Raw genomic sequence first — 26,441 nt, 5'->3', positions numbered from 1 at the left:
TTAATACAGCACTGTGCATGCCCAGAACTGCTGCAGAGTGAGCTGCCTGCTATGTGGGCAAGCCTAACACAGAATAACCCGCATATTATGAATGCCAGCTATCAGTCCTTGAAAACAAACTTTAAAGCTGGACAGCGTTTCCATCAAGAGAGAGTTTATGTCGCTACCTCATCATACTCCTGGTAGGCAATAAGCTTACAGTAAGATTTAGGCGCCCAGAAAGCAGCACGTCCCAAACGTGCACCACTGATGTTTGCGCTGTAGGAGCGGCGCGTGGTCCTGGCTGCGGAGGCAGCCCTGGCTCAGCGAGGATGGTGTAAGAGAGAAGCAACAGCACCCTCGGCTCTCTAGCAGAGATTGGCATGGGCTTGGATGTTCAAAACCAGTAACCAAATGGAACCAGCAGACTCATAATTTAGCAATACCCACAACTCCTGCAAGTCCAAACTGTCTTCTGATGGAAACAGAGGTGTTCAGATCTGAAGTTCACAATCTTTACAGAGTCATGGACAACAACGTTGAGAGATAAGCAACAGGACTTTTTTCTTAAGTGTATCTGTTCTAAGTGTTTAATTTCCTGCAGCTAGATGAGTATCAAAGATTCTTTCAGACACTATATTGTGCAAGAGTCAACCTTTTTTCATTGCTTATTTTCTTTGTGTCAAAGTATTCAGATACAGACAGGCTAATACTACTTTGTAAAATACAGAAAGATGCATAAGCAAAATAATCAGTTGGGACACCATCTGAATGGCTAAACCAAAAAAAAAAATTTTTTTAATTGTGTATGATAATTCCCCCCCCCCCCCCCCCCCCCCCATCTCTTTAATAAAATGTCACCTTTGTATTTACAGGCTGTCAAAATACACAGACTGGATGACTTCACTAAAGATCTTTTTTTTTTTTTTTCCCCACATACAACCAAGCGGCATAATTTATGAAGCGGTATTTCATTAGTGTGAAACCCAGAGAACAAATACTGGTTAGAAATATGTAACGAAGTGGGAAGCCTACTGTCCTAGTCAAAGGCCATTCTAGAAGCAGTTTCTACTTCAGTAAGAGAATGGCGTCAGTTAGAAGGGATCAACAGATCACGACTCAACCAGTCTCTTGTAAAATCTGATGCGAAAGATAATGCAATTCAACCAGTAACTTAGAAAAGACATAACAGGGTTATTACTAAAAATGCATTGACAAGCTAAAATCACACTGTTAATACTGCAAAACATTTAATTGAATCAGATTATTAAAAATAAAGCATTATTGAATGGAAACGAGCCTGAGTTCAACAGTTTAAAAAAATGACTGAAGTAACAGACCAATGATCCCTTAGGTTTATTTATTCCTGTTACGCTCAGCTCTCCCACAGTAGATGGCTCAGGGTGTTTAATCTCTGTTATGTTTTTCTTTATTCTTGACTTTGCACACCCAAATGCTGAAGTGAAAGCACTTATAAGGCCACAAACAGTCCACGAGAGACCGAGAAAGAATTTCACTGGCATGCACGTGGTTCTGGGATGGTTAATCCTGAAGCCAAAGGATGTGCTGAAGGTGAGGTCAAGGCTGCATCAAATACCATATTTTTAACCATGGGTAGTCCTAGGGAGAAAGCTGCTACATTAGTGCCGTTTAAATTATCCAAAATCAAAAGCGTTTGAAGAGCACCTTTCCTCCCTCCCTCATTTTCCTTTGCCTGCACATTTAGGCTGCAGTTCCTGGAGTGTAAAGAATGTGAGCTCTAGATTTCTCCTTTTTAATCTTTGGAGGAAAAAATAAGGAGATTAGATAAAAAATGTAAGTGAAGTTAAAATTCCTCCTTCGAAAGTCAGCAGCAGGAAAGAAAACAAAACCAAACCAAAACCACTATATTTACTATGACAAACATTAGCAAGCATTTTCTGGGATGTCCTTTTTAAAATAATGTGCAAAAGTTTCACAGACACTTAAACCTCTCTCTGAAGAAAAGTTGTCCAAGGTCTGTAAGTTTTCAGAATTTAAATTACTCAAAAATATTGCCTAATATTCAAGGCAGATTTATGATTCCTAAAGGAAAAAAAAAGAAAAAAGAAAAAGAAATCACATCCAACCCAGAAAAAAAATCTATTTTCAGATATCCAGTTTCTACAGTCGACTTAACATCATAATGTTCCTGTTGTCAGAGTTACAAAGCACACAGGATTTATAACATGACAGAATTACTGTTAAAGTAAGACCAAAAGTGCATTTCAACATCTTCGTTTATTTGCTTTTGATCGATTGGTCTTTTTATCTTTCATAATACGGCAGTATGTGTTTATATCATTACTGTATATGAAAATACTGTATGCAGGAGATAAAGCCACCTGTTGTCGGAGTGCTTCAAGGCGTTTCTTTTTTTTCTCTTCTTCACGTGCTTCTTGAAGAGCCAGTTCCTTTTTCTCCAGCAACTGTCTTTCTAGTAATGCTTGTCTATACTTTACCCTGCAAAACAGAATACATACAAATGGAAAAAAAGGGGTCAACTGTAATTTTAGATTTCTGTTACGATATTTCAGTTTGAAAACTAGTCTGATGTTTTCTAAATCTATGTAATAATACTATGGTGGTTCAGCCGAACACCTGAAAAATGCAAAAAAAAATAATATGCCTTTTCATTTGAATGTGTTATTTTTGTTGGAGTAGTTTGGTTTGGGGTTTTGGGGGGAAGCGGGTTTTGGGGAGATTTTTTTTTTATTTATTTGGTTTTAGGGTTCTTTTCCCGTTTCTTTGTTTTAAATAACTTGGCTAACCTTTCAGGTTTCTTTTCTAGAACGCAGATTCTCTCCAGCATGCTTTATATAGTCCTGCTACCCTCCCCACCCCTCCTCCCCCCGCCACCATATTCTTTGCCAAGAAGAAATGTTCTCTGACATCTGTGTATGGCAGAAGAACTCCTTCCTATAACCCTTTCCATTAAAAGAAACATATCGCTCCCAATCTTGTCACTGGAAGAAGCAAAAAACCTTGAGAATTACATTCTTCTTCAAAAGGAAAAAAGTGAAAGTTAGCACAAGGAAACCTGGAACTTTATCGACGGCATTATTTTTGCTGGTCAATTTTTCGCAATTGGCTTTTATAGCCCTGATAGCACTACCATAACTGTATTTCCTAATAACTCTCAGTCCACTGCCAAACTGCTTCTTACAAAGCTGTGGGGTATTCTTTGTTATGTCACTTTTAGTCCTTATACAGGAGTTCCCATTGCCATGCTTTGCATTCAGAGAATTATCCTTCTTTTGCTCTTCAAATTTTAACTTGCCTTTAGAGATATGGAGAAGAAAGAGCTGCTTCAGCTGCAATAAAACATGTATTTTTATTTTCTTACTCTCAAAGTTTTAGTAAGCTCAAAGGATTCTATAACTTGTGCTATAAACTCCAAAAATCAGAACTAAATATACAGTTGGTAGCTAGAAAAGACCACTACATCAATAATCCAATAACAATTATTAGCACAAACAAATTTTTCCCAAGACAGTGGTACAAAGCTGCCTGAGGGTGCCCCAGAGAGGCTCTCGGTTTCTTAAATTAGCCATTGTAGTTTAGGCAGATGAATGCTTACAGTAGTAATCTTCCAAAGTAATTTTGTTCCAGGGAAAAAGCCCCATCTTCCTTTCATATGAAGAAAAAATAATGAAAAGCAGATACTTATATTTTTCTGAAAACATGACAAAAATGTATTATACTGGAAACCTTTCATTCTGCTTGAGCTGACTACTATGATACATTTCTAAAATACTCCAGTTTATCAAATATGAAATTCAGTACCCTGGAAGCTTCTGTAAATTACCAAGAAGAAAAACTGAGGGGCACACATCCAGGTCTAATTTGAAACACTTTCTCTCTACTACAGAAGTTTTCATGTATGCAAGTAGAAACATTTTATGGCATTTCCACACCCCATTTGAACAGGTATACAATAATGTATAAGCGACTGCAATTGATGGCCAAAGTAACTGCTAGGCAGACCAGGGAAGAGCAAGGACTTTGCATCCTGATGAAGCATTTGCTGCTCCTAAGAAGAAGGTTCATGTTTCTGTGACTACGTTACTTTAAGAAGATCATCATCTTCCTCATGCTGGAGAGACCAAGGCCAGTATTAACAAAGATAAATTTTAATTGTCTGAGGGCAATGGCAGAGATGTGAAATCAACACTCAGGGAAGGCAGAGAACCTTGTAAATATGTATTCAATCCTACATGGTGTTCCTAATTCGGAACGTCCTTCCAATACTTTTATTAAAATGTTTACTTGAGCTGTGATTTCACAGTGTCCACATGCAGAGTTAGCTGTTGATTCTCTTTCACTCTATTACGTTTAGTAATATTTTAGCTACTATTTCTTCAAAGTAAACTTAATTTTGTAGAAAAGTTCAAAATTAGAATGTCTTAATACTCAATTTTGACTTTAAGTACCACAGTAAGTAACAACTTTAAGAAGTCACCAGCTGAAAAATGAGCTTAGCTGATTAGTTTCAGTAAAGCTACCTTTTTGAAGTATAGTGGGTACACATTTATGTAATTTTTGATAAGCATAATTTCACTAAAACTCTGCTTTCAGATGCTGCCTCATAAATATTCAAAAGGAAATAATGGACTACTAGGTTTATTATGAAAGCTTTAGCAATACTTTAAAAAATTGGGTTATAACGTAGGCAGCTTTTTTGCCCTGTATCACAACTTATCCTGTTCACTGTTGTCAGTTGAATAAATCTGACATAAACAGCTGGAAGCCTGATCGCAGCGGCTAGGGAGGTTTGCTGGTGTTTCCACCCGTGAGGCCGCAGCGATGCACGATGCCGCCAAGGCACGAGGCACCTGCGATAGCAAGTGCCTGACACGCTGATCAGATCTGCGAAGCAGCCGCTGGCTCCCACCCAGAGCCTCTGCCCCCCAGGCTGCGCTGCACGGCGGGACAGGGGGCTCTGCGGGCCCCCCTGAACGCAAGGGCAGCCACCCTTGCTGTGGGCATCGACCCCAGCAACAGCCCTGCCTGCCCAGCCGCATGAACGGCTTCAACACCCCACGATTTGCCCACAGTTTTTCTGGATCCTTTCTGTTCTGTGTCCCCTCAGCGTGCAGCACTGATGAGAGAGCGCGAGGTTTCGGGGCAGTTGGTGAGAGATTTGCTTCAGGAAGGGGAAAAACTTGTGGCAGGGCAAGAGGGGAGGGAGGAAAGGCCGTCTGCACGCATTGCCAGGGAGGAGCTGCTGCAGAGAGCACAAGGGAAGGGAGAGATGTGATACACAAGCACCTTTCCCCCCGGGCATGTGATAAACAGAGCTGCATGGCAAGCAGCTGCCATCGTGCTGTTTCTGATGGTTAGTCAGACAAAAATCATGCAATGAGCAATCCTTTCCTTCCAACTCTCCCACCCCTGCCCTTTGAATTCAGGGCCAGGACTGGCAGCAGTACAGGTGCTGGGTGAAAATGCCTACAGATGCCTCCCACTCGCTGTCTCTCTGCAGAACAGGACTGTGCCAGTCTATTTCTCATAGACTAATTTCAAATATTTCTCATGAATGAAAATATCTGCGCAATTTCACGCCAATTTAATTCTCACCCTGCAACAATAATGCCATATCTATTGCTTGGGGTGGGTAGGTGGGATATGTTCTTTTACAATATTTCATGTATATTCAATCCATTCCATACCTAAGGGACCCGATGGAGGACCTGACTGAAATGCACTGCATGGATTAAAAAAGGGAGAAGTGGACTGTTAGCAACAGACAAACATCTGCCCTTGCAGATGCTAATTCTTGAAGCACAGTAAGACTCAAATGCAGTCCGTAATTCTTGATACCACACTAAAGAGATCTTATAATTCAGTGTCCTAAAGACATAGGCATGTAGACCTAACTTAAGACATGCAGAACAGATGAATGTGTGATCCTATGGACATATAAAGGACTGAGGGCAGTAGATCTACATCTGTGCTTACTCTCTACTTTCAGTGGGCCACATGCAAATGTATCTTGCCACCACTAACTTCTTACCCCCGACATAGTCCCACCAGCTACCCCAGCTTAATGGGGCTAAGTCAGACTAAACACCAGTAAAGAGAACACACACCATTTATTTAGCACCTGCTGTGTTTCTGGAGTGTTTCTCTCTCTGGGGCTGTCATCTACTAAACCTTGTAACTTTTATTTAAAAAAGGATCAGAACTCTCAACTTTCCTGTTCAAATGTGGCCAGCCCAGACCTTTTACGATACACACCAGTAATGAGAGCTCTTGCTTGGACAGTTTTAGTCTCAGGTTCTTAAGCTGAAGAAGTTCAAATCTGCATTTTCTGCATTATCAGCAAGCATCAAAATCAGTGAGAATATACAACACTCTAGGTAAGGAGGGAACCTCCACCTGTTTTAATAGCTGGGCCACTATCAGCAAACAGTACAGAATGAATGAGCGTAGAGGAAAGCAAAAAAGGAGTTTGATTTTAGACTACTTGTTGGGGCATTTGACAGGATCTGGGCAGACCTGGTTCTTACCTCAGCCCCTGTAAAATGACTATAAAATGACTGTTGGTTAAAAAATTAATAAGAATAGACATCGTGCTTGGAGCAGAAATCACAGCACAATCCTCTTCCCCTCTCCCATGTTTCTGAGTGCAGACAGCATGGCTTCTTAGGATTTTGTGATGCACTCACTACTCTGGCCATCTTTTACTTGATCAGCATCTATGGGAACTTACATAAACTTAAACCCACGGGGGTTTCGGCAGGTGCGGGCTAGCCAGCTGCTCTGCAGACAACAGTTCTAAGACACGCACAGAACATAAAGCTGCAGCTACCTAGGAACTTGCAGGCCAAAAAATGAAAGGTCCAGTCAGTTACATGTCTCCACTGTCAGATAGTTGCTAAACAGAGGAGCTGCGGAAGGCAAAGCTGGACTCAGTCACCTGAAATTCTACATCCAGTTTCAGATGCCTTTTAATCCTTTTCTTTGATCTGGTCATAGCTTTGGCTATTCAGCATCTTGCAATTACAAAGTGAGACCTGAATAAACACAGCACCACAGTGATAATTTTCTTTTTTATAAATCTGATTACTTAATTTTAAATTAATTGTAAAAGCAATTCAGGATAAGAGCAGACCATTTTTTAAGTTTCTTATTGTACCTATTAGAAATTCTATGCACTATCCAGAACGTATCTTGTACTTGAAATAGCCAGTCAGCTCAGGATCCAAAAATCTCTTCCTTTCCCCAGAAAGCCTGAAAACGTGTCAGATCAGAAATGTGGTACTGGCTTGTGCCATGATCATGGCACAACGCCTGTGTCATTATCAGTTCTGCAAAGACTCAAAACCAATTTATGTGCTGCAACAGATGAAACGTGTAAGAATACTACTAGTTCATACAGGACTCTAGTTCCACGCTGCGAAACCATTATGCCAGTGTGTCTACCTTAGTTCAGTACAACACATTTTAAAATGCCTTACACCATGCTTGTAGCACTACAGCACCTAATAACAGTAACACCTCTCTGCCCTTCTTTGATTAATGTTTCCGTAGGCTTTGAAGATGAAAAGCATTAAGTAATTTCAAAGAATTATTAATCTACACAAACAGTAAGCATTTTTCTTTAAACTGCTTTATTTTGTGCAGTATGCCAATTCTGGGAAACATAATGCTAAGCACTTACCAACTTCTGATTCATAATAGCCTGAAGATGTGATTACTTCCTTCCTGCATTCCTCAATGAACTGTGCCATTCCCTTATATTTTATTCTGCAACATTTATTAGCATAACAAAAGAACATGCTTCTTTTGCTATGAGCTAGAATTGTTGCAGGTATGTTTAAGGGAAGGTATAAATATATTTGTAGCATAAAGATACAGACATTTCAATTTAGCTGTCAGCAAGTTATCACAACAAAGTAAGATCAAAGTAGCGTTTCCCACAGAATGCTTAAGACCAAGTTTAATACTCTAATGCCAATGGTACTTTAACCCTATTTTAATTACATATCTGGTCTATGCAGTTTGGTGGGTCCCTCCATGAGAAGAAAGGTAAGCCTCTGAATTGAGAGCAATTATAACCAGACTACATACAGGGGGTTTTATGCTCCTCTGTGGCAGAGGAACTCCTCTATGAAATCAAGTATTTCTTCAACAGCTCATTGAAGGCCACGTTCTGCAACAAAGACTTGGCAAGGATTCAAATGTTAGCAGGCTGAAGTCCTAAATTACATCAAACAGGTGAAAAGTATCTACAACTAGATGAACAGTTTAAAACCTAAATTCTCTAAAAGAATAATAAACACCTTTGAGGCTGTTAAGTGCTTAATGTGCTCCTCTTGCTTGCCTCTCAAAAAACCAAACGTGATTATAAATAATTTTTCAAAGTGGGAATTTACCCAGCTACAATTAAAAAACCACAAAGGGAGCTGGTTTTAACGCGTGTACCCTATTGTGATTACAGCAGTTTAGCACTTACAAAGGTCTAAAGCTTTGATGGATATGAATTAATTCAAACTAACAAATAAATTGCATCCAGGATACAATCATGACGCAGCCTTAGTGTATAGACTAAGTGTATAGACTGGGATAATGGCCAAAAAGGAATACAAAAAAATTACTTATCTCTTAGAAAGTTGGGACATAAAAGCAAATTAGGTTATAAGACATTCCTATTGACACTATAGGCATTCACATTTAATTTCTTTTACCTTTCTCTGTCTTTAACTGCTTGTTCAGCCATTAATTTTCTTAACTCCTTCAGATGTTGTAGATCTTTCTCTTCCTGTTCTTGCCACTTGAGCTGTTTCTCAGCCTGGTACTTCTTCACCTAGAGTTTGAACAAATACAGTAAACAAAGTAACAATCATTCACAAGCCAAACAATACAATCATTAGGTAGTGAAAACAAAGAAAATAAGATAAGCATTCAGTTAAAGAAAATCCAGCATTGAATTTTTAAGAATAAAATTTATCTTTTAGAATAGTATGGGCTAACAAAAGATTTATTAGGAGAAGAACCGGGTGTGGAGCCCCCACAACAGAAACAGTATAATCAGGCTGTGGAAACAAATTTGAATATTACTTTCAACTGCAAACTAAAGACTACTACTTTCACTTGCTCCTTCCTTTCCTACTTTGCCATCAACACCTTCAACTATGCTGCTCGTGTGAGGGAATGTTCCTTGAGTGAACATCTCCCAGGTTAGCTCAGACAGCTGGATCCACACCAGCCTGGTTCATTTTGGCTGGAGAGCCTGATGCGGAACAGGGAGAAGCACATGAGTGCTCCTGATGTAAGTATGAAGCCTTTCCAAAGCTGAGCGAGAAAGAAAGGCCTTGAGCAGGATGGTGAAATCTGAGCAGGGAAGTTTACCTGAAAAGTATGAGGGGGTTTTGCATGTAAAATGAGGAACTGGGATTTAAAGTAAATATTGCTAAAGTGAAACTCTGAATTTTCCACTTGAATAAATTCTACAGGATTCCGTTCCTAAAACCAGGGCAGGTCTTCAAGGACAACTGCTGGAATTTGCAGCAAAGCTGTAATTCCCACTTTGCCATGACATACATTACAAATCACAGAAGCATAGAACCATATAGGTTGGAAAAGACCTTTAAGATCATCCAGTCCAACCATAAACCTAACACTGCCAAGTCCACCATTAAACCATGTCCCGAGTGCTGCCATTTGGAATTCACTGACCAAGCAGCGTTAAGTTTCCAAAATTTCAAATACAGCTGGAAAAACAGAGAATAGAAGCTTTAGAAAAAGATGCAAAAATCTAAGAAAATCTTAAGAAATGTAATGTAAAACTAAGAAAACATTAATTATAAAATTAATTATAAAAGCAATTGAAATGATACCTCCATAATCTGTTGGTTTTATATTTAAATGCATAAAGTTCCTCTGAAGGTCTGAGAACTTATTCTACCTCCCAAAACACAGGTAATTTCTTATAATGAGATTATTTATGGAATCATCTCACATCGGAAAAATTTCATGAAATGGCAACAAAAACAACTTCTGTATCATCCACAGAACTATACGGAATTTAAGCCTCTTTTGGAAATTCAGTTGAAATGACAGTCAAGATACCATCCTCTTTATCAGAATGGGCTGGGCTGGAAGGGACCTTAAAGCCCACCCAGTTCCCAGCCCTGCCCCGGGCAGGGACCCCCCCCAGCCCAGGCTGCTCCCAGCCCCATCCAGCCTGGCCTGGAGCACTGCCAGGGATGGGGCACCCACAGCTGCTCTGGGCAGCCTGGCCCACCGCCTCGCCGCCCTCACGGGGACAGGTTCTTCCTGATATCTGACCTGCATCTGCCCTCTCTGCGCTCAAAGCCACCCCTGTGCCCTGTCACACGTGCCCCTGTAAGAAGCCCCCCCCCAGCTTTCCTGCCGGCCCCTTCAGGCGCTGGGAGCTGCTCTAAGGCCCCCCCCGGAGCCTGCTCTTCTCCAGGCTGAACAGCCCCAGCTCTCCCAGCCCGGCTTCCCAGGAGAGGGGCTCCAGCCCCTGCCCATCTCCGTGGCCCCCGCTGGGCTCGCTCCCACAGCTCCGTGCCCCCCTTATGCCGGGTCCCAGAGCTGGAGGCAGCGCTGCGGGGGGGTCTCAGCAGAGCGGGGCAGAGGGGCAGAGCCCCCTCCCTCGCCCTGCCGGCCCTGCTGGGGGGCAGCCCAGGCACGGCCGGGGCTCTGGCTGCGAGCGCCCATGGCTGGGTCGCGCTGAGCTTCTCGCCCACCGACACCCCCAGGTCCTCCTCCGCAGGGCCGCTCTCAGCCCAGTGCATCTGTGAGCAAGCTCCTGCATCTGTGCTTGGCACTGCCCCGACCGTGTGCGGGAGCTTGCACGATATGATTGACTTTGTGCAGAAAAACCTTTAACTATCACGATTTAGAATAAAACAGGTCTTCCAAACAGTGCTTATATTTCAGCACTCCCAATCTATAAGCCAAGCATTTCTTTATATAGGCGATTTTCTACACATGAAGGACATGAAAACAAGAATGGCTATAACAATATTTCTTAGAATGCTTTTATTTAATATTGTTTGGAATACGTATATTTATGAAGTGAAACTAACTCATTTGCAGTTAGTTACTCCATGTCTGTATCCCACATTGCCTGAAGGCTTTCTCTTAAACTCTAATTAGGGACCAGTGGATATTTCTGAAATTCCGTATTTAAATATATAGGGGAAAAAATCTGATCTGCAGTCCAAGAGAGCACACATAGCATTGGTATTTAAGATTTAACGTCATTCTACCTATTCTCAGGTTTGGAAGTACTTGACGCACCCTGCCTAGATTACAAACCAGGCAGAGCAAAGGCATTTCTTTCACACTGATCACGGATCCGTTACATATTCTTCTGGCTGCCACAGAACCCTGACCAGAAAAGCAGCTGCAGTATTGGGTTAGCAGCCCTTCCTAAGGCTCTAAGCTGTGACATGCTCAAATGAAACATACAGACCGCTGACCTCACACAGCTGCTGCTCCATCTGTGCACAGGCAGAGGGCTGTTCTATACAGACATTCCCCACAGGCCAGAGGAAAGTGGAAAGTTCACAAAACCAAAATATTTACACATAAAATGAACATCGCTGGTGGTTAGGTCAACACAGCCTCCCCAAACCTCTTCCCTTCCCCTGGCTTCAGAGCCACCTGCCACTATAAACCTCGCCCCAGCAAAGACAAATAAGCAGAATAAGTTGCAACAAAGGGAAAAGCAGCAAAGCCTCATTAAAGAGGGGCTGCCCCTCTCTCAGTACCCATTCCAGTGCTGGTGGAGAGACCACACCATCTCCCAGTCACACAGCCCAACTCAGACAACTTATGCATTATCCCTACCGGTCAAAATTTCATCATATCTCTCCCTGAAAGCATACAGAAGATGGATGCAGACACCAAACACAGAAGTTCTGCCTTCATTTGTTATTTTATAACTTTAAATCCAGAATGTAACAACATAAATCCAGAACAGATACCAGGAAACATACGTCAATGTGAAAAAAAATAAGATCACATACATGATGAAGTTTTGTAACACAGTGCACATAGACATAATCTGGAAAATTCCCCCTTTGCCTTTTTGAAGAGGTTTATACCTAAAAAGTTCACCAACACTATCTACAATAAGCCAATTAAAGGTAAAGGCAAAACCAATACTGATTTAAATTGAGCCAAGATGTCTCTGAAAGTGCATGACTTGCAAACCCATAAATACAGCTTTCTCAACTTTTGAACTTGAAATGACAGTCTCAAATCCTACAGAAACATATAAGGATTAATAAAACAAATTAAAATAAGGATAAAACCATCAGCTGGACCTCACAGCTGAGGAGACAGGACCAGAGACCTCTTGAGGTCCTTTCCAATCTGAACTTTTCTGATTTGCATGCAAAGTGAGAGTATTCTGTGTATTTTGAAGGAAAGGGAAGCATCTCTTGAAACTGACTTTTGGACAATTATTTGCAGTTTTTCTAACTATACGATTTAGCGTAGCTTAACAGAAAGATTGTGCTCTGCCAAGAATGTATATTTTATCTTCAAGATAAAATGAAGAAAAATAATAACATCAGGTGACCAAGGTAAGTAGATACTTCTTCAGCTAGAGAAGGAACTGGATACATGCAATATGCAAATGCAGTAATGAGCAAGAAGAATGAACTCACAAATAAAATCAAATCAATTTGAGATTAGGCAGCTTTTCAAATGTTGGCTCTGAGGACTTGTAGCAATGAGAAATAATGAGGGATAACAGTCTCTACCTGGAGACAAGGCGGCTTCAGAAGCTTCAGCTGCTTTTCTCCAGGTAGCCTTTTCAGTCAAGTGCTCCTTTGCAGATTTGTTGATATAACCAAATTCAACGGCTGTGCAACCTACCACCAGGAATACAACAAGCCACAAAAGCTTCTTCTCATGACCCATTTGCCATGGCATCAAAGCCTATTTCTTCGGACAAAGCAAGGAAAAGATATTGGAGTGCTATAAAAAAATATAGGGAAATTCCAAGTAGTGCAGGAGTTTACTTTCATTCCTCTGCTAAGGCAGTCAGTTTCACCCATCTGCAAGTCATTTATTTTGCTATGCTATAGATTCTTTTCTGCTTTTCCTAGGTGTTGTGAATTGTTTCAGTAACAACTTAATCAAATTGCTGTAAGTATGGACCGTTTTGTGTTTGTTTGTTTGTTTTCCTGCAAGGTGTATCACTGCAATCGACACCACTACCAACACAAGGACCCATCAAGTTCTAGTGTGTCTAACTGGCCATTTTGTAGTGCCATCAGTAAATGTTTGCTCCCAGTAAGATGTTACACAGAAACATGGCAGATAAAGAGAAGAAAGCAAAATCTAAAGAGAAAACATGGTAACATATCTAAAGATTTTTTCTTCCTTCTTTTGCACAAGCTTTCTGTAGCATGACACATATTGATGCCACTAAAGCCTTCATACGCATCATGGAAACACTCTATCTGGAACAGTTTAGCCTTGTTTTCTTAACTCGGCTTTGAACTGGCATGTTACAAGAGCACAGCTTTTAGTAACCCTTCTTGCAACCATGTTAACACAACTAGGCCCATAGCAATAAAAGAGACTGTTTACCCATCAGCACTTGAAAGACAAAGCAATATGAATCTATGACATTCTCCAACTTATTTTTTCCAGAAATAATTCTGCAGCCTTAACAAACAGGCTACAGGTGAGTTGGACCCACCATAAAAAATAATCAGAAAAGGAGGTAAAGTTCTGATAAAACAACCTCCTGGATTTTTGCCATATCATTTAAATAAAAAGGTCAACACAAACACACGTGACACAGCTTGATTTTCTAAAAGCATTACGTTCATTACATGGATTTCTGATTTTCCATTAAGTTGAAGTTTAGACTTATGCATCAAAGCCGTTTCCCAAGGAGTCACCACATAAGTACTTACAATAAAGTCACAGACTTCTGACACCCTGAAAGGGTTAACATTACCATTGTGCTTCAGGCTCACTTTTAAGGCCCTTGTGCTGCAAAGTGCAGCGCGCTATCCTGCAGACAATATACTGTAAGGCTCATTTGCTGCATTGCAGCATACTTAACTGCAGCAGTGGAAGCTTTCATAGTCTGCCACATTGCTAAAAAGCACAAATCTGTAAGCATTAGAAATCCAGTAGTGCCTCTGTGCTGAGTTTTGTGACACGGAGATAGTCGCATACACTTAATTGTTTATGCTTTTTTTTTTTTTTTAAAAAAAACCATAATAAAGTAACACAACTGATGTGTAGCGACAGGCATCTTTAAAGCTAAACTGGACAGTAGCAAGATTCAACTAACCATTTGCTTTTCTCTATACTTACACTAAAGACTTTACAAGAATACATGGCAGTGAGATCAGTTAAAGATTTTAAAGCCAGTTGTACACATTAATATATGCAAAATTGTATAAAATTTCTCATACTTTCTCTTTCTCCTGAGCTCTATGAATCATTTCCCGTTCTTTCTGTAGCCTTTCTTCCTCATCTTTCTTTTCTTTTCTTCTGGCAGCTACAGCAGCTTCTCGTTCAGTAGCCTCTTCCTGCTGGGCTTTCCACTGGAGAACCTGGAAGAGACAGTGGAAAAGACAGTTCTGCAGCCGACTTGTGTAACACTGCGATCCAGCCAAGCCGAGGCTGGGAAGGAAACCCACGTAAACCATTTACAAACTTAGACTTACAATCTTATCAGCAACACATAATCATTTAGTAAGCACCACCTTCCCGCATGTTAACGTGTGATTCGCAGCTGACTGCCATAATACGCAGTAACATCACGTATGAAAAGACTTGAGGTGAAATTGCCAAAACCACCTCAGTAACATCAGGTCTTAAATTCCCCTCCAGCGCTTAGACTTTCAATAACATGTAAATCTCTTAACGAACCTATGAACAAATGGAGAGCAAGGCTAACCGACAGGAGTCTGCTTGCGCCCTTCAACTCAGGCACTTCTGTGACAGCGCGTCGACCGGGGCTCTGGACACCAGTGACAGACACTTCCCCTTTGCCAGCTTTCAAACTGTGCAAAATTTACCTTGGTGTTGTCAGGATCAGGTGTATGCTCATCTGTTTCACACTGGTTTCAATGAGATTAACGATGTCTCCTTTCTGTTGGCTTGCCAGCTCTTGATTTGTCAAGTGCCAACAGCACTCCGTATTCCTCAAAGGAACAAGCATTCCAGCCATTTTTCACCTGGTTTTCTATACTACAGTAAGTACTTTAATACTATGATATTATAATACTTGGTTTTTTCCACCTTTACTAGATTGCACTGTGTGCATAAACTCTGTTAATCCTTCTGAACACCAATCCTTCACAAGCACAGAAATCCGGCACTGCCTGTGGTCTGAGGCTCTCAAAAAGTTGCATCTCTGAGTGATGCCGTGGGTGCCCCCCTTCTCTGCTTAAACAACAATTATATTGTTCTCTTGCAAAGTGTCCCAACAGACTAAACACTGCTGTGACTTGTCATGTAGCACAGGCAAAAAATAATTACACAAAGACAGCATGACGTTTTACAGTGGTTGTAAAATTAAACTCTCTCTTTATTAAAAGATTCAAAGACAGCTTGTTAAAGAGATACTCTGCCTGTAATGAATGCCATGTGTACACAGACTAACCAACAATTACTTTTGTCTTCTGCAACCCAAGTTTATCTTTACAAGTTCTATGCAATTTCCCACCATACCCAAGCATAAGCATTAACTGATGTGTTTCCATGTTTTCATTAAAACTACTCTGTTTTGGGGTTCTTCAAGCAACTTTCATTTACACTGTTATTCTCTCAGAGGACATACAACTTTTCCCAGCTTCAACTCCATCCCCAAAGCTAAGAATAATAATTTAGCTGAGCATTAAACTCTTTTTAACCTCTTTTCTTCCATTTTTGTAACTAATTCTCAGTGGAGGAGGCCTGTCCATAACTGTGTTTCACCTTCTGAAATCTCCTTTCTCTCCTTTTCAGAACAGAAACAAAAAAGCTAGGAAACAGCCATCTTCACCTATCAGATGTTTTACAAGAAGAGAGCGAGGGCCCAAGTCAAAAATTATCCCTGTGACTAGGAAAATGTAGGCAGCTAGGGAAAAAAAAAAGGCACAAGATCCTGAAAACCCAGACCTTTCTACTTCCCTCCCTCTTCACCTTGTTTGGACAATGCTACTAATTATTTTACGGGGCAGTGAGGTAGAAACAGGGATAATTTTGTATGTGCCAGCAAGTATTAATGGCACTGAATGAATGTCACGAAACATAGTGTGATGGTTGGCAAGGAGGGAACATAAAAGCGTGCATATGGAAACTGCAGCCAGGCATGGATGCCTGAATATATGCAAGAGGGATGAATTAGGATGCATACATGCAAACTGCACTTGTCCATATGCATTTGAGTGTGCAGGAATGTCATGGCTGACAGCACAGAAAAAACTCTTGTTTTTTTTAGCTATTCTTACAAAATTGTTTCAAACTGGAATTCAAGCTTGTGCAGTATGCAAAGAAAAAATAAAAATGTTACTGCAGTGTTCCTTAGCACAGATGTTACTCCTCATGTATGATCTTTCTCCTCAGAATTTTGAAAATGTTCCCTTAACAGGATTATATACATATCTGATATTGTAACAACAATAACAATAATATTGTTCATGAAACACGTAATTGGTAGAGCTTCTTTGGTAGTGGTCAAAATACCTTCTTGTTCCCCAAAAGAAAAAAGCACAAACCTCACTCCCCTCAAAACCTTTAACCTGCCAGTCAGAGGCATGTTAAGTTTTTATGAGAACTGAGGAGCACACTGAACACTTGTGGGGCACACAGAACACCTGTTCTTCCCCCACCTCCCAATTCCCCATTAGTTAGAAGTGACATATTAACATAAATAACCCTTAGACATAAATACTGTAATGTAAATAGCTCTAAGAATCTGCATTAAATCATTTCATTTTTTTCAGAAAAGAGAACTAAACATGACTGGTCCCACTTGAATATATACTGCATATAAATAATTCACCTGAATTTCCCCAAAACAGGTTATTAGAAGAAGTACTGGGCAAAATTTTTTCCTAGCAGGTTTTCCCCCAGTAATTACCATGCTTTTGGTCATCCCAAATACATTAATGAATTCAAGCAGTACGTTCCAAATAATTCCCAAATTTTTATTTAATGACTTGGATTAATCAAGACTGCCATATCACAGCATAAATACCTTGAGCCCTCTTACCCAGGCTGTGGGAGATCCACATTCAATTCTTAATTCTATAAAAAGGAATACGGAGTCATATTTATGGTTAAAATTACTCCAGGTTGCAGAAAACAGAACCAAAGAGCTGAGGTTGGAAGGGACTTCTCAAGACGGTCTAGGCCAACTCCCTGCTCAAACAGGCTCAGCTAGGTCCATGGCAAATAGAGGTTTACATATCTCCAAACAATGGAGGCTCCACAACCTCTCTGGCCAACATGTTCTAGTGTTTATCCACTCTCTCAGTAGAAAAGTGATGGATGCAATGGAATTTCAAGTGTTTCAGTTTGTGCCCGTTGCTTCTCATCCTGTCACTGGGCACCACTGAGAAAAGGTGGCTCTGTCCCCCTGGCACCCTCTCTCTGGGTGTTTACACCCATCAGTGAGATCCCCCCGAGCCTACCCTTCTGCGAGCTGAGCAGTCCCAGTGCTCTCTGCCTTTCCTCATAGGACAGGTGCTGCAGACCCCTCATCTTAATGGTCCTTTGCTGGACTTGCTCCAGTAAGAAAGAAATAACGACACACTTTTTGAAGCAGGGACCTGTATCCACCTGTCCTCAAAATTAAGAAGAACATTTCATTTTCAGACTAGCTTGAACCAGGGTCTTTTCATTCCTTGACACTGTAGCTGTTCCGCTTGAAAATCACCAAGAAGCAGAAGAGCGTCTCTCTTCCAGTGTCCAGACATTCCCCTGGGAATGTCTCCTCTGCTGTCCACTGTCTTTTCTTTTACATTAAAGAGTTACTCTGGTGCAGAGAGGAACACATTTTCTCTATAGTTCAGTCCTCACTCACATCATTCTCCTGGATCAGTTCCCACAGTCAGTTCTGGGACTTGAGTCCTTCTCTCCTATCATCTGAGTTCATATTTCCATAAGTTTGTTCAGAAGTTAAAATCATGAAGACGAAAGCAGTTGCTGTAAGATTTAAGCAAGTTCCAAGAAAAAGAAATATGCACTTAGCTATGTTTTTAGGCATAACAGAAATGCATTTTCTTGAGGAAGATGCAAAACAAAGAAAAAGGACAGGACCACCTTTTCTCAGAGGTGCCCAGTGATGGGATGAGGAGCAGGAAAAGAGCGGGTAAGAGGGTCTAACATGCTTTCTTGGGAGAGTTGTCCGAACTCTCCCAAGTTCTGAAGACTGCTGCTGAAGAGGACGAATAGCCAAGTATAAGCAGCAAGACGTATTCAGACCTTTATTTCAGGGTTTTCTAGAGATCTGACACTGCTAACAAATTCAGCATTAGACAAGGTCTAAACAGCTTGCTTCACTTGGAAATAATGAAAATGAATAAATGAAGACTCTAAGCAAAAAAATGCTATGTAGCAGAGGTTTATTAGACAACCCACGGGGGAAGCCAGCAGATTTGGGCCTATTGCATGCATAGGAATGACAAACTTGTTCATTCTAAGCCATGCAAGAACAAGAATACCATCAAGCAGGCAAAGAAATCCATAGCAGCTCCACATCTGGGCCTGGTTTTGGCTGGAGCACAGTTAGTTTTCCTCACAGTAGCTGGCATGGGGCTATGTTTTCGATCTGTGCTGGAAAGAGTGTTGATAGCACAGGGACGTTTTAGTTATCGCTGAGTGGTGCTTGCGCAGCCTCAAGGGCTTTTCTTCCCCTCACCCCTCCCCACCAGCGAGCTGGCTGCGGGGCACAAGGAGCTGGGGGGGACACAGCTGGGAAATGAGTGTTGAGAACAGAACTGGCCCAGCAGAGCCTCTGTCAGGACGACAACTGATTGAAGGAAATCAAACAACAATAAAGCAGTAAGCAGATACAGATGCTCACCTAGTCTGAAATCACCTCAAGCCTCCTTACTCATTCATTTTGGTTATCAGTCGTTTGCATGGCATATGTTACGCGCCAATCTCATGGCAGGCCTTAATCACTTTCCCTAGTTATTTTCACACAGCTCTTCTGTCAAATCCATTTAATTCAAGTCAGAAATCAATATTGGGGCACAAACTAGATTTTTCAAAAGGTCTTATACAAACAAGTGAGCATAACCAAGCACAAAATATGTAACTTCACTCAGGTGCAAAACATTAATCATGCCATGAGGTTCCCCAGCCAAAATTCTGCGCATATCTCCACTACCTTCTACAATGCTATCTACGCTGCCCTAAATCACTATTAAACACACCTATTTACTCAGTGGGTAGAATCTGCTTTCCATTTTTATCTAGTTAGTTTTCTTGAATGCATGAGCCCATTGCCAATCAAGAAAATGGGTAATAAGAATGACAGAAGGAAGGACAGTTTCATTGTAATATACTTTCCCACAGTACCCATTTATTCTTTTCTGTAGGCAGTAAGTATATGGAGTTAGTTCAGGTTAACCTTGCCCCACCCCCACCCACCCCCTTTATCTAATCCATGCCTTTTCATTAAGGCAAAAGAGGAATCACTTCCTTTAAAAGTGATTCATAATTGCAACAAAAAAGGAAAAAGTGGTAAAAACTGGAAAAGCACTGTTTTCAAAATATTTATAAAATGTGATTCAGTAGGTTGGCATTATGCCGCGTCTTCCCCACATGAAGAGTTATCATATAGGATAAAAATTTCTTAACAGAGCTGAGCCAAATTAAAGTGTTCTATTATGTAAGAAATACCAAAAATTAGGAATTAAACTGCTGATGTCAATATATTTCACTTTTTTAAACCACAAACATGAAAACATCTCTTTGCTAGAGAATAGTTTCAGTTCCACAGCCTCAACTTACTTTGTGGGCCAGCCTGCCTATAGAGGGGAACTTCTCAAGGGAGTACCGTCCACAGAAGATGGCAGGGGCCAGAATGAAAAGATTCCCAAACCAAACCCTGTCCATACCATCATGGGTTCAAAAATTAGGAACTAGACTATCTTAATTCAGTAACAAAGGATATAGTAGACTGCCTTTTATGGAAACCCAGCCTGTATCTGTATGTACCTTGCAAACTACACTTCACTTTGTACAACACACGGCACTGTGGGAACCCAATCTTATCTGAGAGCTGTAAGCACTGCTGCAAAACAAGTAACAACAAAGGGCGGGCAGTGAAATGGAGCGTAATAGCTGAGAAGTCTTTGTGGCATGCATTTCCATCCTTTTAATATTGTGCTGTTTAAAAGTGACTACCTGATGCTGAATTTCCAGTATTCTTACAATTTAAGCTTTTCAAGAAAACCCACTATATTCATCAGGTTTTTACTCCAGAGGTAGTATCATGCAGGCCTGAAGAACAAAAACATATCCTGAACAATAATCCCGATTCACTAAGGCAGTAATCTGGGTCCTCAGAATGCACACACAGAAAAAATTAATGTGTTCTTGATTGCATTCTTTCATTCCTACGAGTGCAAAATCAGAAGGGTAGAGTTTACTGTGTCAACAGTAAATGTTCTCTTTAAATATTAAAAAAAATCTTAGTAGTTAAACTAATATTGAAAGTACACTGAAAACTGGATCCCCTATTGCCTGTTTCACAAAGCAGCTTACATTTTAGCAGTACAAGCACTGCCAACATCAAGTTCTGCAAGTTTTTAATTACAACAGGCATTTCAAGTATATTTCACATTTCATGTATTATTAGAGTAGCTTTTGCCAAGTGAATCATTAAATTGCTGTGCCGAACAGAATGCATATATACCTATTTTCAGTTCGTTATTTCAATATTGCGTATTACAATAAAGTACACTACAAACTAATTAAAGTAATAAATTAGTTCTTTCACTCTAACATCTGAAGAGTAATAATGTATTTACCATGTACTTAATGCTACAGATACATCTCTCTTAATGACAAAAAAACTTTTGAGAGACTTCGCTTGGGAATTCCCACTAAATTAGCACACGGTAACACCGCACCATCAAGGTTTTCTCTTTAAGCAACGCTGACTACATTATAAACCGATCTTGAAGCTGCCTCGAGTGACACGAGAATCAGCATCAAGCTCCTTCTGGCAGCTAAACTGCCTAGCTAGGCAAACAGCAACACAGGACAACTGGCTGATGTGGAGAGGGTCTGCACAGCAAAGGTCACGCAAGGAGTAAAACTAGCTTTTGGAAACTGAGGCGAAAGTACACTACAAACCAAAGGGACATAAAATGTCCAGGTGGAACAGCGTCACAAAATGACTACACAGAGCTCCAGATCAGTATTCTCACAGGCTACACTGTGCTACACAGTTATAATAAGCTGCTAGAATTCAAATTCAGAATTCCTAATAATCATTTGATAAAGTCAGTATTGTTTGTCATAACTAAAGGCATAAAAAGAAAATCCTCTGATATCCCCACGTGGACTCTCTCTAGCTCACTCTTTCGACCTTATAAAATGACCCCATCCCAATACACCTTCAGAATCTCCCAGAGCTTTATTCATCTCTGAAACATTTCTGCACACCTTTCCTTATTTTTATTATGGTTTGCAGGTTTTTTCCTTCTTCAAACTGTCCACAACTGATTCCAAGAATGCCTGGGAAAAAATTTAGAGGGTCTCTTCAAGAAAAATAACTTCACAAAAAAGATGCTACATAGCAAAAGTACCACCACAAAATCTGAGTAAGTTGCAGAAGCACACCACAGAATGCTATTCCAGCACTGGTAAAAGAACTGGCATTTTCATGGTGGCATCACCGTGCAACTGAGAACAAAAGCAGCTGCAGCAGTCAGGGTTGCGTGGTCAGAAATGTTGAAACACGATTACAAGATGACTAGAGATTCAAATATTATTTCAAGGAATGAAGTATAAAGAAATAATTAAATATTTAAAAAATCCTACCCATAAAACAAGGAACCACAGAATGCATCTACATACGTATGTCCACAGCTCTCACTGCTTGGTCCGCAAAGCTGGTAAAGGAGTAGCTGTGAAGTGTTACTCGATGTTTCACAACTGGGCCAGCACAGACACCTAAGTTTAAAGTTACATTGTGCACAACATCTGAGCCAAAAACTGGTGTAAGTAGCAGTAAGATTCCTGTTGTGTGGCAACGCTCCACATGAGGGTACTGAAGGTACCCTCGAAAGCAGAGAACAAGTTCAGTAGCTTTTTGGCTTGCCCAGCTAGAACCCAGGCAGTCCTTCACAACCCCGAAATCAGCCCTGGAAAGGATGAGCGCCAAACTGCATGGGAACTGGCATCTGCTCCCTTTCCTTCCACAGGATTATTCAGGCTGGAGTCCTCTAGGTCATCTAAGGCTTTCCTACAGCTACTTACACTGCGCTCATATGGAGCTCTGAAGAAAGAGGAAGCTTGGAATCAAGAGTCCAAAAGCACAGCAAGACATGTCTGCAGTTAGATAACCAGACTGATCTACTTCCATGGCCAGGATCAGCTCCTCTCCTTTCTTTCCCTCCTTCCCAACTTTACTGTGCCATCATCATCATCTCTACCCAGCTTTTCTGCCCTGTTTCTCACTGAATATGCAATTGAGAGTTATCCCGTTTATGGTAAAGTCAGAGATACCTCCTCATTTTTCCAGATGGAAGATACAAGGCACAGAAGGGAAAAAATGCCTCTTAATTGCAAGTTTGGATTCAAACCACGTCAATAACGACATTTTTCCTTCATGTTTTTAAGACAAGGACTGCAGCCTCAGAACAAGTTGGTGACCTAAAGAATTCTGTTTACAAAGAAAAGGCTGTTTTAGAGCTATACATTTCTACTACATCCTGAAAAACTGAATTCAGCAAAACAGATGTAAAAGGTGATTAAGTGATAAAAAGTTATGGGCTAAAGGAATTACAGGATTGCAACATCAGGCCTTCAGTAAGGATATTCTTCTCAGTTCAGTTCCTAATAGACACATCATCCAGTCAATGAAAATGATTTAATAAATTTGGCAAACTTCTTATTTCCCCACACAAGAGAAGGTCATTACTTTTTGTCTGCTATAGAACTGGCCAAACAGCACAGTCAAACTGAGATCACTAGAAGATTAACATGGAAAACTCATTAAAAGGTGACTTTCATTACCAGCAGCGTAGCCTCTTCACTTGCAATATAGCTTAGTTGTTAATACTTCAGATAAAAGTAGTACATGCTGATATATGTCTCTTGCCTGAGCAACTCTGTGCCATTCTATGGTGGGAAAAAAAGGAAAGATTTTTAAGAAAAGGGGGAAGGAAATGTAGAGGAAAATAAAAAATTAAAGACCTGCTCTCCCATAGAAGAACAAGGATCCACCCAGCTCATTTCTGTTGAGGTTAATAGCAGTTAAGCTCAAATTCCACTTGGGTTAGTGGAATAATAAATCCCTTAGACTTAGATACTTTGTAAGTGGAACAGGACAATAGAATCTGTGTTACAAAACTAACACAATTTTTTAAAGACACTAATTATACAGAAATGTCTATTCAATGACTATGTAGCACATTTCATTTAATTAAAGAAAAAAAGTTTTCAAACTTACTTGCATTCACTCATAATTTCTCATTACACTTTCAAACCTCATTTTGACTACTCAAACTTTCAAGTCTTTCTGCCATGGACTAGGAAGAAGGAAATGAATGCATGTTATAAAACATTTTATTTGCATCTCCAGGACAGAAATGCTACTGCTTTCCCAAGACAAACATGTGAGCCTCCATGGTATTTGCACAGCACCCCCAACACTCCTAGGAAGCAATGGCTGTACGCATTCTATAGATGTTTTGGGCATGCATGAAAAGCATGAAATTTAGGAAACACTGGACCTACTGGTAACATATGCCAGTGTGTAGCAGCTTCAACAGCTCTCAGATACACAGAACTTGCAGCACAGGTACTGGAGAGCAGATTTGCACTTGTGCAGTGGGCAACTCATGGATTTCTAAATTTCCAGATAACGAGTTGCTTGCCAAGACTTTGGAAGTCACAGGCAAATTTTGCCACAACTAAGCTGACACCTCCAAGGAAACTGGGATGTAGAGTAGACCTGCTACTGATGTATAATTGTATCAGCTGAAAGTAAGAACTTGAATTAATCAAACCCACCACACATTGAAATATAAAATATTAACACTGTTGTTCTTGGAAATAAGAATAGAAAGTGTACGTATATATTCCTAAATGGAAAGACAATGAGATGGGTGCCTCAGGGTATGAATACTAGAGGTTATAAGCGGGAAAAAATTAAAATGTATATTAAGAACAGTTCCCTGGAGTCTGAAGTATTATGGGGCAGGGGGGATCCTTTTTTAAAAGCATTATAAATACTGTTTTCTTGTGCATCAGTAACCTTATGAACTGACATGAATGTTTAAAATAGCAAGTGTGTCAGTTATTAGTTTACTGTGGAACGAAGTTCAGATTTGCAAGGGTAAACATCAACAACCAAGTAGAAATATTTAGCAAGAATCGTTGCTGTTCACATGTTTTGGTTCATATGCTGGTGGTAGCAGCCCAGAGAGCTGAGGTGATGAGGTGATGCCTCCTGCCAGCACCTTAAGCAACACACCAGCCAGGCACCCTGCTGTCTGTGCTCTGTGATACAGTGCTTAAAGTCCTGCTGGCCGTTAGCTTCCCCACAAACACCAAGCATTCAAAATCCATGCTAACTCCTAATTCTAAATACAAAACCCCAAAATCCCCCCAGTGCCAGAGGTGACGGGGCAGCAAACACTCTGAAACAACAGGTCACTCAGCAGTACAGCAGTAAGAATGATGCTAACCTTCCCTGGGAACAAGACTTGGCCCTGCTGCCGTGGCAAAGAACTTGTCCGTATTGCTTACACAGCACCTCCTGAGACCACACAGTTAATACATGATGTTACCTATGACATCAACAGTTACTGATGTCAGCAATATTATATATTAACAGATATTAACAGATGGTGATCTGAAGTCTCCAATAACTTTCAACTCTAAAAAACTGTTCCTTCTTCTCTAGGCTGGGGATCCTTCTACCCTGAAAACTTCTGAACAGCACCTGAAGTCACATCCCGACCCCACAGGGTCTTGAATGACAAAACAGCAAATGGTGCAGGCTGACAGCATTTTGCTTCTGACTGCCTTACACAAGGCCTATGAGAAGCATTTGGCAATGGGACAATTAAGAAATAAAACACTTGCAAGTTCGTCTGTTTGTTTGTTAACCTCAGAAGATAATCTCATTCTGGCTGTGGTTAGAAAACCCAGGAAAATGCACATCCCTAGTAGATTTTTGACTGGTACTCTTGGGCAGCTTGTGCTCTACAGGCTACCTCTAAGAGGTCTGCAAGAAATAATGGAGAAAAGCAAGGCTCCTGGCACTAGGATTGATTTTGTTCCATAAAATAATATCCGTATCCACCTCTACAAAAATTTTAATTTGAAAATCAGAGAGTGGCTAAAAGTAACTGTTTTGATTATTAACAGAACTGTAGTCATTTTCTTCAGCTATAAAAGTGTTTAAACTGAAAAAGGAATATGAGAGAAAAGCATCTGAACATAATCCTCAGTTGTAACCTGAAGAGTAAGAAGATATATTGCTTTTAGTTATGCAATTTAGTCACCAGGGCTAGGACTGTTACCTGTCAAACCTGTGACCCAACATAGGCATGGGTTTAGTTCCCTGGAGCTGAAAGCACATCACGACATCTTTGCTCAGGCCAGTGTGTGAACAGTTCACTTTTCTCAGCTTGTCCTTGTACTTCCTCTCTCTCCTCAGTCAGCGTTACTCAGAATATCTTTCTGTTCTTGACATTGGGAGCGTCAAAATTTTATCAACATGTTTAAATATTATGTAGGCTTAAATATTCACACATGCATAACCCTAAGTAAGCTGCATTTCTATTTACAACTACTTAGCTACATTTGCTGTCCTTCTACATACAGTACTATCTCTTCTAGTTCCTTCTGCAGTCATATGAAGAGCTCCTTTGATCTTTACTACTTTTGCAAAATTTTAATGCAAATTGTTTTGCTTGCCTGAGGTGCCACTTTTCCAGCTGAAGATGGAAGATAATTCTCGTAAGAAAATAAGGTTAGCGCGGGCTGTCTGCTTGTCCAGCTACCCATCCTCAAATAATTTTTGGGATCACTGGACAATTTCAACTAAATTTGACAGTTAAGTATATGTTTCAAACATACCTAAGATCCTACAGGCTCTGATGAACCTAGCAGCCAGGTAAGTGAGCAAGATATGTCTCAGGCTGAGGCACTACATGCTCCTCTGAATGGATGGAGTTTTTGGGGTGCGACAAGTTGTTTAAATTGATCTCAGAGCTGACAAGTCAGCCCACGGTCTCCTCCCATGC

The 26,441-nt window shown here is 40.6% G+C and overlaps 1 protein-coding gene across 2 annotated transcripts in view; it reads right to left on the bottom strand.

Annotated features, from left to right (window-relative positions):
- The window catches only part of CCDC148 (coiled-coil domain containing 148), a 78,171-nt gene that overhangs the window by 5,606 nt on the left and 46,124 nt on the right, over positions 1 to 26,441 (bottom strand). For both annotated transcript variants that reach the window (XM_040604614.1, XM_040604615.1), the window contains 3 exons: positions 14,424 to 14,564; positions 8,691 to 8,809; positions 2,343 to 2,460 (listed from right to left, as the gene is read on the bottom strand). In XM_040604614.1, coding sequence (XP_040460548.1) covers positions 2,343 to 2,460; positions 8,691 to 8,809; positions 14,424 to 14,564 — 378 coding nt within the window. The remainder of the gene's footprint in view (positions 1 to 2,342; positions 2,461 to 8,690; positions 8,810 to 14,423; positions 14,565 to 26,441) is intronic.

The sequence above is a fragment of the Falco naumanni genome, chromosome 8 (assembly GCF_017639655.2).
Source record: "Falco naumanni isolate bFalNau1 chromosome 8, bFalNau1.pat, whole genome shotgun sequence".
NCBI classification, from domain to species: Eukaryota; Metazoa; Chordata; class Aves; order Falconiformes; family Falconidae; genus Falco; species Falco naumanni.
This window is presented reverse-complemented; position numbering and strand designations above follow the sequence as displayed.